The sequence below is a fragment of the Mesocricetus auratus genome, unplaced genomic scaffold (assembly GCF_017639785.1).
Source record: "Mesocricetus auratus isolate SY011 unplaced genomic scaffold, BCM_Maur_2.0 Super-Scaffold_100011, whole genome shotgun sequence".
Taxonomy (NCBI): domain Eukaryota; kingdom Metazoa; phylum Chordata; class Mammalia; order Rodentia; family Cricetidae; genus Mesocricetus; species Mesocricetus auratus.
Window position 1 is genome coordinate 3,978,330 of NW_024429195.1, and position 14,554 is coordinate 3,992,883.

The 14,554-nt window shown below is 40.4% G+C and overlaps 1 protein-coding gene across 2 annotated transcripts in view; it reads left to right on the top strand.

Moving 5' to 3' along the window:
• Positions 1-14,554, top strand: part of Gpr149 (G protein-coupled receptor 149) — a 74,897-nt gene that overhangs the window by 12,553 nt on the left and 47,790 nt on the right. Inside the window, exon 4 of one of the 2 annotated variants that reach the window (XM_021231742.2) lies at positions 11,449-12,345. The exons of the other annotated variant lie outside the window; for it this stretch is intronic. Coding sequence (XP_021087401.1) covers positions 11,449-11,595 — 147 coding nt within the window. The 3' untranslated portion in view covers positions 11,596-12,345. Of the gene's footprint in view, positions 1-11,448; positions 12,346-14,554 lie in introns of those variants that run through there. 2 annotated transcript variants of the gene reach the window in all.

Consider the following 14,554-nt stretch of genomic DNA (forward strand, 5'->3'; position numbering starts at 1 on the left):
ATGTGATGGAAATCTTTCTTATTTTGTTTTGTTTTGTTTTTGTTTTTGTTTTGTTTTGTTTTGTTTTTTTGGTTTTTCAAGACAGGATTTCTCTGTGGCTTTGGAGGCTGTCCTGGCACTCACTCTTGTAGACCAGGCTGGTCTCGAACTCACAGAGATCCACTTGCCTCTGCCTCCCGAGTGCTGGGGTTAAAGGGGTGCGCCACCACCGCCCAGCGTGATGGAAATCTTAACACTTGTCTTAATCTCTGGCATCAAAACCTGAACTCCAGGAGCGTTCTGCTAGGATTGATGCATTCACCGATTAAATGCATCCCCACACAGCACAAGAATGAATGTGTGTTTTCATGTGTGAATAATATATTTTCCTATCATCATTCTCATATCACTCTTTACAAAGTAGTAGACTACCAAAATGAGAATATGAAACATTTGGGGAAAATATGCACATTGCTTTAGAAGTTAGGAATCTCAGAAAAAGTTCAATATCTGCCGCAAATTTAATAATGCAAAAAGAGAGGGTCAGAGTACAAAATACTCCACATTCTAAGAACACTAAGACTCACTGGTTAACGGGGAACCCCTCACTCATCATCATGTTGCTTCTGGATCACATGAACCTTTGGTTTTTCTTGAACTTAAAATTCAGCAATTCTCATGACTAAGTGTGTGTGTGTGTGTGTGTGTGTGTGTGTGTGTGTGTGTGTGTGTGTAGAACCTACCTCGTGTGTTCTCCTGTTACCCTATCTGCCAGCTTGACCCTTAAAGACTGGTGTCTCTGCACTGTTTTGTTTTTGTTGTCAAATTGACACAACTCAGAGTCACCTGGAAAGGAGGGGCCTGACCTGAAGAATTTCCTGGATTACAATGGCTTGTGGTTGTGTCTGTATGGTCACTTTCTTGATTGATAATTGATGTAGGAAAGTCCAGCCCACTGTGGGCAGCACCATCTATAGGCAGATGATCCCAGCTTTGGTAAGAAAGGTAGCTAAACATGAACCAAAGAATAGGATGTAAGCAATATTCTTCTATGGTTTTTGCTTCAACTCCTGCTTACGTGTCTATTCTGTCTTGTAATGAATGTTACCTAGAAGTGGAAGCCAAATAAACCCTTTCCTTCCCAGGTTTTGGGTTATCACAAGAGAAAAAGCATATTATAACAAACCTGCCACAAATGTGTCTTTCCGATACAATATGGTATTTATTTTTCTAAGTTTAAGTTTCTCAAGACAATATGGCATTGCGTATGATTTTCTGAGAGTTTATTTTCAGCAAACATTAAATTATTTACTTTTTCTAAATTACATGTTGTCAAAAATATTAAGAATTATCTCAGATATCGCAATTTACAGCCATCATTTTCAAAATTTTGTTGTAGGAACTTCAAGTGTCTAACTACATCTAGAAAAAAATGAAAGACCTAATCTGTTTGCACGTATATTCCTGCTAATGGCACTCTTTAAAAAAAAAGTAAAATTACAAGTGGAAATTCGATCAGTCTAGGTAGCTTTCAGTCATAAAAACTTTCTGATTGCATACTAACATTTTGACATCTGTAACAAGCAAGTGCCTTAAGAAATTTATGTAAAATGAGGACAGTGAGAAAGATGATTGATGGTAAAGTAAGTGGGTGATACAAGGCTTAAAGCAGGTAAAAACTTACAAGAAGCCAGTTGACATCAAGTACAATATTGTCAAACTTTAAAATAAAAGGAAATACTCATGCTGCAGATGGATGTGTTGGTATGACCTTATACTCACAAAATAATTTATGATGTTCAGGATTAGCATTAGGTAAAATATTCATTTTTTAATTTTGTAAAGTGTTTTAAATATTTTTATTCCAGCTATCAACAAAATACAACTGGAGCAGGAGGGCTTATCAGAACTTTTCCTAAGACCGGAACATAAGTTTTCTATTTTACATCTTACTACTAATATCACATGGATGTAGGTGTTGACATTTCCATTTTTAACCTTTTCTTCCAAGTAGCTTCCTTTCTTTGAAAACAGTGGTAACTTAATAGTTTACAGAGTAATGTACTGAGATTTAGAAGACACTGCAGTTGCTATATGAGAACCTTACCTATTGAAACATTTAGACTCGGTTTATCAAATGGCACTATGTTGAATAGTGTCTGTTTGTTGAGATTTTTTTGTTTTTGGTTTTATGAGACAGGGTTTCTCTGTATTGTTTTGGAGGCTGTTGGACCAGCCCGGCCTCGAACTCACAGAGATCCGCCTGCCTCTGCCTCCCGAGTGCTGGGATTAAAGGCATGCACCACCACCACCCGGCTTGTTTGTTGAGATTTTAAGTACAGTAGATTTGATTTAAAATATATTTCATGATCTCCAGGTTTCTCTTATGACTTGTTTAATTTTTTTCTTTTAATTTATTTTTTTATTTTTAAGTTTAAATTTGGATTAGAAACAAGGTTGCTTCACAAGTCAGTTCCAGGTCCCTCTCCATTTCTCTCCCCTCCTCCCGTGTCCTCCCCCCCCAATATCCCCTCATTTCCCCAGGGAGGGTGAGGCCCTCCATGGGGGTGTCCATAGTCTGTCATTTCATCCAGTGCAGGGCTTAGGCCCTCCCCCAAGAGTTCAGGGTGAGAGTGCATCTCACATTGTTGGATGGGAGTCCAAAGTCCATGTGAATACTCGGGATAAACACTGATCTACTGCCCAAGGCTCAATAGATTACCTAGGCCTCCTCACTGACACCCACATTCAGGGGGTCTTGATCAGTCCCATGCTGGATTCTCAGGCATCAGTCTGTGATTCAAGAGCTTTACCTTGTCAGGTCAGCTGTTTCTGGGAGTTAAACCAGCCCAGTCTTAATCCCTTTGGTCATCAGTCCTCCCTCTCTGTTACTGGCTTTCTTGAGTTCAGCTCAGTACTTAGCCGTGGGAGTCTGCCTCTGCTTCCATCAGCCACTGAATGAAGGTTCTGTTTCCCAGACTCTCTGGCCATGGGATTGTAGGCTGGCACTCCCCAGATCTAATGCTAGTGTTTACGCTAGTAAGTGAATTTTCAGTATATTCTGTTAGAACTTCAAAGCATGGTAGTTAGGATAGATCTAGTAGATTTAAATACTATTGAATGTAAGCTATAAATTGTGGATATTTGTAAGACTGAAATTAGTGTTAAACCTGAGTAAAATGTTGCTTCTTGTTGGGCTTCCGTGTAAATCCCATTTATGAATTATGAAAGTTGAATGTGAAATCAGTGTCATCTCCCTAAACACTAAACTCTTAAAATTATCCATGGTTCCACTTTTCTTTTGTTCTGGTATTTTCTTTTTAGGGTTCTATACTCACTCATTTGCTCTTATAAACCAGAAACAACGGTATCCTACATGTCTAATATGTTCACCAGAGTGTTTTTTCTTAGGCCAGGAAAGTACAGAAAATGCATTCTGAAACAATCTACCAAGGATGTAGGAGAAAGGAAGGATTACTAGTGTTTGATTTTTTACCACACAACCACATAACCTTAGGGCAAGTAAAGCCGGCAAGTACTTATTTTTTTTATTGTATTTTATTTTATTATTTTATTTGTTTATTCATTCATTCATTCTCACGGGGCATGAGTAGGTTGTGCAGTATCTCAGAAGAGCCGAGTAACCCGCATTCCACCCCCTTGTCCCTGCCAGTCTCCACCAACCGGTCTTTTCTCTGCACAAGCTTGCTCTGGGCATTGCCTGTCCCCCGGGTCTCCCGGTGTTCTTCCCGGTCTGGTCCTCTCCCTGACTCCACACTCCGGTAGGGGCATACAGCAGCGCTCAGGGCTCATAAGGCTAGCTGGGGCCTCTCCCTGACTGCACCTCAAATTCTGGGAAGACGTATGCCAAGGACGGGGACAGGAGAGGAGGTGCATTGGTCCACAGGGGGTCTGTGAGGCTGGTGGCCAATGCCTTCCGTCTGCAGAAACCAAAACCCAGGGAGCCAGGAATGTGTTTGCAGGGGATGCAAACACTTCAGGCCCTATGGAAGGAGGTCTTGCCTCGTGCGGTCGGATGGCTGACTCAGGGCTCGCCCTGAGAAGCCTCCCATCTGGAGGTTCTATAGAAAGGCTCCCTGTCTAGTGTGGGCCGTGCAACCCTCTGCACCCAGCCTGAGGGCAGAGGCGAGACTCTGCCATCCGTGGTCCCCAGTGAGATGAAGTACACACTTGCTTCCCCGCGCCTGAGGAAAGATGCAAGTCTCTGACTTTCAAGGTCCCCAGTCTGCAGGGGAGGCCCAGCTGCTTCTCCGTGCTCCTGTCTGCGGAAGGCCTGACAGACTCGACTGCAAAGTGCTCCCCTGCCCCCAGCACCATGCAGCTCATGGGACATAGCACAGGGGCCAGGTTTGTGACCAGCAGACCTGCAGGGGGGGAGGGGCACGAGGACATCTGGTGTGAGAGCAGGGCCGGGAGGGTGAGGGGCTTGGGGGGGTGGGGAGGATGGGATTCCAAGGAAAAGCAGACTCTTAACACTTAAAAGCAGCTGGGAGGGTGGTTCAGGTCTCTCATCACAGCCCCGGGGAGGTGGAGAGTAGCCTGAGCTACAAGTGTGCCTGTCTCTCCACTGCGACCCCGACCCCGTACCCAGGCCTTACACCTTGCTTTATCCCCTCCCCTTTTCCCCACCCGAATGCTCGCCCATCCTTCTGCCTTTAGGCATTGCACCGCGTGGAATCCCTTCCGGATGCTAGCGCCACGCTGGGTCGCTCCCAGACTCCTGATCCTTGAGCCACATCAACCTCTTTTGGTCATAAAGGCCTTGCTTGAGGGTTGAGAGCCCTCGAACACAGACAACCTACCATGGCATCACTTCCTAAGCATCCGGAGAGGCGGCTCGGGGCTCAAGAGCACCAGCTTCGGATAAGAACGTACTTTAAAGTCACTAGGGAACCAGTCAAAAAATCACTTTGTGTAACTTTCAAGGAAAAAAATACGTTTTGTCATTTTTAGACCCAGAATTCAGGATCGGCATCTGTTCGTAGGATACTTCAATATCACTGTTTTGTTAAGTAATTTTTGCAGAGTGTCCGCGCACAAGTGGGATACTTTTCTGAGACAGAAATTGGGATTGAGTAGGTTTAAAGTGGGGGGGGGGGTGCCAAGGTATTGAGATGCTAGCAAACTTCCATGTGGTTCCTGTGCAAATTGTGGTTGTAGTTCTGTCGTACAAAATCAAACTCCCAAGTCGCTCAAATGCACAATGCATAAAAGAGGAGGAGGAGGAGGGAAAGTTTAGCCAGTCATAGTAGAGTGCACATTTATAATCCCAGCACTTGAAATACAGACAAGAGAATTGTCAGAAGTTCGCAGCCCGTTCTTCCTAGTTTCCAGACCTGCCAAAGCCGCAGAGCAACATCCTATAAAAAGTAAAAAGGTAAACGAATACAAATAATATCTGAAAAATAATATCAGCGCTTGGGCTCTAACTACTAAAGATTGGACTTAAGTTTATGGATAGGACAAAATTAATCCTTCCAATAAATGGATGAACTATTAAATAATACTACAGGAAAACACACTGATACACATATTTTTTCCTACTCCTAAAAGGTACAATTGTTCACATTTTAAAATAAACTATTAAAAAGCTAGATGCCAGTGTTTGCTGTGACACTGACAGTTTAATAACTCCAGAGGCTAAAACTCATCAAATAGTAACTATTGACGTTTCTAACTAAAATTACCAGAGTCAAAGTAAAAATCCATTTCTGCCTCTATCTGTAGAGTCACCCCAGCACAGATGACTTCTAGGGGTTTACATATTTTATTTTTAACTACATCTATATTCATTTGAAGTGGTTAGTTCATCACTCAGGGGTCAGAGACCAGGAAATGCTATTACACTAACACACACAGCCTTTACTGCTTTACTGTCATAAAAACGTAATGTGGAATTATATCACTTAGAAAATAAGGCAAGCAAAGAAAATGCACTCACTCCAACCATCCAAACTTAAGAAGCTTTTATTTCTCCCTGTAAACATTGAGCTCTTTTCCTAGAATTCATGCTTGCTTTTGACAAGCGTGCGGCTTACGCCATTATGAAATCTACCTTGATTTCATTCACCAGAATAACTTTCATCTCCAGATTCTGGCTATTGTGAATAAAGCAGCAATGAGCATTGTTGATCCAGTTTCCTTGTGGTAGGATGGAGCTTCCTTCGAGTATATGCCCAGGAATGGGACAGGTGAATTATGAGGTAGATTGATTCCGTTTTCTGAGGAAAACACCATATTGATTTCCATAGTGACTGGACAAGTTTGCCCTCCCACCAGCAATGGAGGAGTGTATACCTATTGCTCCATGTCCTCGCCAGCATGAGCTGACACTTACGCTTTTGATCTTAGCCCCTGATAGATATAAGATGGAATCTCAAGGAAGTTTTGATTTGCATTTCCATGATGGGTAAGGATGCTGAAAATTTCTTTAAGAATCTCTTGGCCATTTGAGATTTGTCTGGTTAGACAAATCTGTTTAGAATTCTGTTTAGATCTTACCCCATTTTTAAAAATTGGATTGTTTATTTTGTTAATGTCTGGTTTCTTGGGTTCTTTCTATATTTTAGATATTAGCTTTCTTTCAGATGTGCTGAGAATATTTTCCCATTCTGTAGATTTCTGTTTTGTCTTCTTGACAGTGTCCCTTACCTTACAGAAACTTTTCAGTTTCATAAGATCCCACTTATTGATTATTGTTATTAGTGTCTGTGCTATCAGTATTCTGTTTAGGAAGTTGTCTCCTGTGAAAGTTTAGGTTTATTCCCTGTTTTATCTTCTATTAAGCTCACTGATCTGGTTTTATGTTGAGGTCTTTGATCCACTTGGACTTGACTTTCATGCAGGATATTAGATATAGATGGATCAATTTGCAGTCTTCAACATGCTGACATCCAGTTAGTCCAGCATCATTTGTTGGATATGCTTTCTTTATTCCATTGTGTATTTCTGGTTTCAATATGAAATCAGGTTGGTGTGTGAATTTACATCTAAATCTTGGATTCAACTCCATTGATCCACCTGTCTGTTTTTTATGTGAACACCATGAAGTTTTTATTACAATAGCTTTGTAGTAGAGCTTAAACTCAGGAATGGTGATACCTCCAGAAGCTCTTTTATTGTACAGGGTTATTTTAGCTATGCTGGGTTTTTTGTTTTTTATTTATATGGAGTTGAGTATTGTCCTTCCAAGGTTTGTAAAGAATTGTGTTGGAATTTTGATGGGGATTGCATTGAATCCGTAGATTGCTTTTGATAGGAATCTACAATCCATGAGTATGGGCATCTTCTGATATCTTCTTCAATTTCTTTCTTCAAAGACTTGAAGTGTTTGTTGTACATGTCTTTTACTTGCTTGGTTAGAGTTACAGCAAGATATTTTATATTATATGTGGCTACTGTGAAGGGTGTTGTTTCATCAATTTCTTTCTCAGCCCATATGTCATTCGTGTATAGAAGAGCTACTGATTTTTTTAGTTGATCTTGTATCCAGCCAATTCACTGAAGATGCTTATCAGCTATAGGGGCTCCCTGGAAGAATTTTTGGGGTTCATTATGTATACTGTCATATGATCTGCCAACAGGGATACTTTGACTTCTTCATCCCAGTTTGTATCCCCTTAATCTTCAGCTGTCTTTTCCCACCAACTAGAACTGCAATTGCTCTATTGAACAGATGCAGTGACAGTGGCCAGCCTTTTCTTGTTCCTGATTTTGGTGGAATTGCTTTGAGCTTCTCTCCTTTTAACTTAGCATTAGCTATTGGGCTTGCTGTAAATTGCCTTTATTGTGTTTAGACATGTCCCTTGTATCCCTTATCTCTCCAAGACTTTTATCATGAAGGTGTGTTAGATTTTATTAGACTTTTCCAGCATCTAATGAGATGATTATGTGGTTTCTCTTTCAGTTTATTATATGGTGGATGATTGAGTAAATTTCTTTTCCTTTTAAAGATCTATTTATTTGTATTTACAACTTCTCTACTTGAATATATACCTGCATGACCAAAGAAGGCATCAGATCCCACTATAGACCTTTGTGAGCTACCATGTGAACTCAGAACCTCTGGAAGAGCTATCAGTGCTCTTAATCCCTCCAGCCCCTGACTGATTTTCTTATGTTGAACCATCCCTGCATCTCTGAGGTGAAACCTACTTGATAATGGCTGGTGATCTTCTTGATGTGTTCTCGGGTTCAGTTTGTTAATATTTTTATATCTATGTTCATGGGGGAAATTCATCTGTAATTGGTCTCTGTCTTTGTAGAATCTTTGTGTGGTTTGCATTATCAGAATGACTATGGCTCATAACACGAATTTGGCAATTCTATCTGTTTCCATTTTGTGGAATAATTTGAGGAGTATTGGCATCAGTTCTTCTTTGAATGTCTCATAGAATTGTGTATTGAAACCTGCTTTTTTATTGAGACTGTTAATAATTGCTTCTGGGATTATGGGTCTATATAAATTGCTTGTCTCATATTGATTTGACTTTTTAAGTGGTATCTATTGAGAAATTTGTCTATTTCTTTTAGATTTTTCCCGTTTTGGTAGTACCTGTGTTTTTAAAGTAAGACCTAGTAATTCTTTGGATTTCTTTGCTGTCTGTTGTTATATCATCCTTTTCATGTCTGATTTTGTTATTTTGGATATTCTCTCCCCTTCCTTTAGTTCTTTTGGGTAAGGGTTTTCCATCGTGTTAATTTTCTACATGAACGAACCCTTTCTTTCAGTGATTCTTTGTATTTTTTCTTTGTTTCTGTTTTATTGATTTCAGCCCCTTAGATTGAGTATTTCCTGCCATCTACTCCTCTTGGACAAGCTTGCTTCTTGTGTTCTGGTACTTCCAGGTGTACTGTCCAGCTGCCAGTATGAGATCTCTCCAATTTTTCACTGTAGGTTTTTAGTGCTAAAACTTTCCTCTTGTCACTGCTTTCTTTGTGTCCCATAAGTTTGGGTATGTTGTGCATTCATTTTCGTTGAACTCTAAGAAGTCCTTAGTTTCTTTCTTTCTACCTTGACCCAGTAGCCATTCAATAAAGAGTCATTCAGTGTCCATGAATTTGAACACTTTCTGTTGTTTCTGTTGTTGAAATCTGGTTTTAATCATGATGGTGTGACAGGATGCAGGGGTTTATCTCAAATTTCTTGTATCTGTTGAGACTTGTTTTGTAACCAAGTACATGATCAATTTTGAGGAAAGTTCCGTGAGGTGCTGAGAAGAGGTTATGTTCTTTTGTGTTTGGGTGAAATGTTCTGTAGACATGTGGTAGGTCCATTTAGTTTATAATGTCTGCTAGCTCCAGTATTTCTCTGTCTAAGTTTTGACGGGATGACTAATCCATTGATGAGAATGGGGTAATGATGTTTCCCACTAGCAGTGTGTGAGCATCAATGTGTGATTTAAGTTTCTGTAGTGTTTCTTATACAAATGTGGGTGTCCTTATGTTTGGGGCATAAATGTTAAAAATTGAACAATCATCTTAGTGGGACTTTCCTTTGAGTATCAAGTGTCCTTTCATGCCCCTTTTGATTGTTTTTGTTTTTGTAGTCTGTTTTGCTAGATAAGAGAAGGACTACACCAGCTTGTTTCTTAGGCCCATTTGTTTGGCAAGTCTTTTTCCAACCCTTTACTCTAAAGTAGTTTTATCTACGCTGTTGAGATGATTTTGTTAAAAATATTTTCTGGGCCTTGGAGTTGGAATTCTTCTCCTTCTTCTATTCCTGTTATCCTTAGGTTTGGCTTTTCCTGGTGCCCCAGATTTCCTGGATGTTTTTGGTCAAGAATATTTTAGATTTAACATTCTCTTTTATAAACAAGATGGGAATCAGGACGTAGCTCATTCCAAACTGCTTCCTGCTGGAAGGGGGCGCTGTTCACACCATGGGGATCATGACAAAACTCAGAAACCTGTATAAGTCCTTATTTTCATGGTCTGTAAAGCTCCATTATCTTAGCTGTCTCAATTGTTGGAACACCTGGTCCACTGCTTCTGGGGGTCTTGGTTCGTCAAACCACAGAAGCCTGGAAGGAATCCTCAGCTTTTTATTTTCTGTGGAAACATAAACTAAAACTCCTTTTCCGAGTAACATATCCTTATACTTAAATTTTGAAGTCAAGGCATTTTCAAAAGATATAAGTTGAATTAATTCAGCAGCATTTATAATCAAGTGTACTTTAGTAGCAGTTCCTTCTTGAGCAAGCAAAAAACTGAAAAACACAATAGCGTACAGTATCCAGACTCTCTGTGTATTTTCCATCTTTACGTGGCTTATTTATTTATCTATTATTACTTTATTTCTTTCACTTTTATTTATTTTTCTCTGAGACAGGCTTTCTCTTTGGAAACCTGCCTGCCTCTGCCTCTGGAGCAATTCCTACCGGTGTGCGCCACCACAGCCAGCGTTTGTATTTATTTACCACTTTGTCGTTTCATTTTCTCTCTCAATCTCACATATATTTTTAAACACACTGTAAACCTTTAGAGGTTTTTCTTTATCCAAGTCTGACTTTACTGTAAATCTTTATGTTTTTCTGGCCACGTGTCTTATTTGTAAAACCGCGGCTGTTTTAAACTGCCGTTTCAAGATGGCAGGCGTAAGCGTGATTCCAGCTTACTGCCTCAGTCCATGCTGACATCCAGCAAATGCTGCCACTTCCAACTGTACGTACAAACCTTTAAATCGTTAGCAGAGTCTCTTAAAACAACCTTGTTGGCTTTTTTTTTTCTTTTTCTTTTACTTTTTATGCCGAGTCAGGAAGACTCCAGTAAGCAAGCCACGTGAATATCGGCTTGTTGCTAGCAAAACAGAGCACACCTGAGAAAAATGCTGCTACGAAAATCTGTGCTTCTCTCTGTTCTTCTGTTTCTAAAATTCCTTTAAATCTTTTGTTATTTTACGTGGAAATTCATCATCCCACTCCTGATCACCATTTTGTTAAGAGAAGTTTTTTTCCTTGAGAGAAGCTTTCCCGCCCACCTGGTTCCAGATCTGCATCAGTCCCAAATAAACACACAGGAGGCTATATTAGTTATGAAGCTGTTGGCCTTGCTTATTTCTTACTTGCTAGCTCTGACTTAAGTAGTTACCTCATAATTGTTAATCTAAGTATGTCTCTTACCGGAGAAATTTCCGGGCTCCTACCCGGCGTTACATGTGGACTCTCCTGTGCTTCTCCTTCCCAGAATCCTCCTGGACTCCTAGCCCCACCTATCTAGATTCCTATTGGCCAGCAGTAATTTATTGACATATACACAGGACTTCCCCAACACCCCTTTCAAAAAGAGAGCGGTGAGCTCTCCAAAAATGAGATAAACCGTGTCTCAGCCTTCAGCAGCCACTCTTTCCTGTGCAGCTTGGAATCGTACTGTTCCCTGTAGCTACTAATCTAATGTGGGCTTTCAAATACGAAATGATTTACTTTTTAAACATTGTGTCTATTTCCTCAGTTACACCAGCTGCAGCTCAGTGCTCACTATCCAAATACGGCTGGTGGCTATAATGTGGAACAACCCAACTGCCAGATTGCTGTATTTCTACCAGACGGTCTTACCCTAGAACGTGTGCGTGTGTTTCTGGCAGCTTCGTTTCAATAGCACTGGAGCCTGAAATGCACATAAGAAGGCACCAACTGAAGTTTTGATGTTCTTAGGGGTGTACAGGATACTCAGCGTATATCCACGCGGCTTTCAGGTTCTTCAGACTCTGCTTCTCGTCCTGGTTTGCAAAGCAATGAAACTTAAAGCAAAGCTACCACAAATCAAATGAGTTTTGCAAATGTTAAGTTTAAAAAAATAACCACATAATGAACATTGACTCTGTAATATTTGGTAGCTCTTGAAAGCAGACACAATAAATTAAATAGTTTGTTTGAGGATATGTGGGAAAGCAATAAAAGTGTGAGGGTAGAGCTGGAGATGATTATCAAAAAACTGTGAACTGTTTGCTTACAGGAATGGTCTGAGAAAACACACCTGTGATCCCCAGAGATGCTGACAATATTCCCTCTCTCATCTTAAGGAATGGCTTTTCTTTCACATAGGCATGAGTATGCCTCACTCTCTCATTTGTGTGCTAAAGGTCACTATCTTTGAAAGACTTTTGTCTCTCTCTCTCTCTCTCTCTCTCTCTCTCTCTCTCTCTCTCTCGTGTGTGTGTGTCTGTGTGTATGCGCATGCACAGAGGGCCCAGAGAATGTGCTGGATGCCCAATTTTGATCAGACTAACTTGGGTTCTGGGAACTAAAGTTGGTTCCTCTAGAAGAGCAGAAAAAGATCTTAACGTTTGAGTCACCCCTGAAGCCCCTAGTTTCAAAATTTAAAGAAATAAATTATAAATAAATAAAATTTGCCAAGCTGATTCATTTTTGTTTTGTGTTTTTGTTTTTTCGAGACAGGGTTTCTCTGTATTGCTTTGGAGGCTGTCCTGACAGGCTGGTCTCGAACTCACAGAGCTCCACCTGCCTCTGCCTCTCGAGTGCTGGGATTAAAGGCATGCACCACCAATGCCCGGTGCCAAGCTGACTTTTAAGAGGCATCTGCAGCCTTGGGCCTCTCACCATTTTGTCTTCTGTCTTTGGCTATGACAATGATTCAGCCTTGCTGTTAAGACAATAGTTACCCAGCCACTCATGGCAGCATTTCAAGTGTGTGCTAAACGTTGCTCCTCTCCTCAGCTCTCTTTATGATAGCTGTACTTGCTTATAGTTGCTCATGGCCTTTTTAGCTTTCTGAAATACAGAAACAAGGCATTTCTAATTGTCTTTGGTTCTTGAAGAAACTCAATTATAATGCTTCTCTGAGTGCATATTAAATCTAAATTCATTTCTTTGGAAGACACAGCACACTAAATTCCTGGTGTGTTTATTATCAGCACAAACTCTCAAGCCTTTTTTGTTCCTGTTGCTTAACCACAAAACTATCCATTTGGTATGTATGTTGTTTGTTGTTTAAGTCCATTTGCATCTTCTTCTCCCTGTTAAGTGTCAGCTTGGTCCTGTGAGCTAACTAGCTCTGCCCTTGACAGCCTATTCCACCGAGAAGAATGTTCTTAGATACTGACTTTAAGGTCAGGTTACTATACTATCCTTCCTAAATTTGTGTCACCCAGGAGTCTAAGAACTTAACTTTTATGGTACCTAACCTTGTCCTCTAAAAATTGAAGCAGAAAAAAATGAAGTTGATTTTATAGAAGTAAAGAATAGAATATCAACAAATCAGTAAGAAAATGAAGACAAGTCTGTAGGGAGAGATCTTATATACCCATAGCGCTGACCACGCCCACTTGTGTAGATGGTATGGGGGTATTAGAACTGGGGGGAAGAAGACTCTCTCTCTCTCTTTGGGTTCTGGTTGCTTCCCAGAGAGCAGCAGGTGGACCTTTGGTTCTTGGCTTTCTTGGCTTCTTACATAAGTGATTTCTCCCTCAATAAAATATCATAGGACATTTTGTGTAGCTTAATATTTTCATCATACAAGTCAATAAAACAAAATTATTTAAGCATAGGAAGTGAGGTGGGGAGAGGAAAGAGGAAACCAAATCACAGGAAGGTTGGTCAGATGGGAAGAATGAGTTCCAGTGTTCTCTGACGCAGTAGACTTGCTGTAGCTCAAAACAGTTCATCAAACAATGCATAAAAAAGCACACGGAAAGCGTTTGAAAGTTCCCAGCATAAAGCAAAAACCAATGTTTAAGTCGACAAAGAATCTAAACACTGTTTAACACCAACACTAATATCGCATATGTATATTGAATTATCACCCTATATTTCATCATATGAACGACTAGAAAGCAAATATGGAGGAGACACACCAATGAGAGAAGTCTAATACACACTTATAAACAAGGCTTATCGTTCTTTTTACTTTGGTTAGGAACACTGTTAGTGGGCCAGGAAGATGGGTCAGCGAGTAAGGACACTTGCTGCCAAGGCTGACAGCCAGAGTCCTTTCTCCAGAACCTATACAGTGAAAGGAGATACCCACAGATTTTCCCATGGACTTTAAAACTGTGTAACATGAGCTCTCTGTCTGTCTGTCTATCTATCTCTCTCAATAAAAATAAATGTAAAAAGAAAACTATGATGTTATTGCAATCCCCTTAGTTTCCCTTGTAATTCATATAGCTTTCCTCCCTCTTTTTTGACAATGATTCTATTAGTAACACATTAATATAAATGTAATAGTGAATTTATTTAGTATCATTAATTCATTTGTTTATTTGGAGAGCATTCTTCACAGCACAGCTGTTTATATGAAGGTGCAAGCCCCCTGCCTTCCAGTCGCCCACACGGCTTGGTGAGTGTGGGCAGTTGACTTGCATGCAGATAGCTGCTGCTCAGTGAGAAGAAGAGTGTGAAGAATGAAGATAAGGCATTGTAGGCCCAGGAGATGGTAAAATGGAGCCAGAAGCCTTGAGGAAGACACGGCTGTCTTGAGCTCACACTGTGCCCTTGTCCTGAAGCTCTATGCTCTTGTCTTTCAAATTCCTTTTATCTGTGGAGCTTGGAACCACTCAAAAAGTTGTGAGCCTTTACTTGTCTCCTTTGTAAAGTTC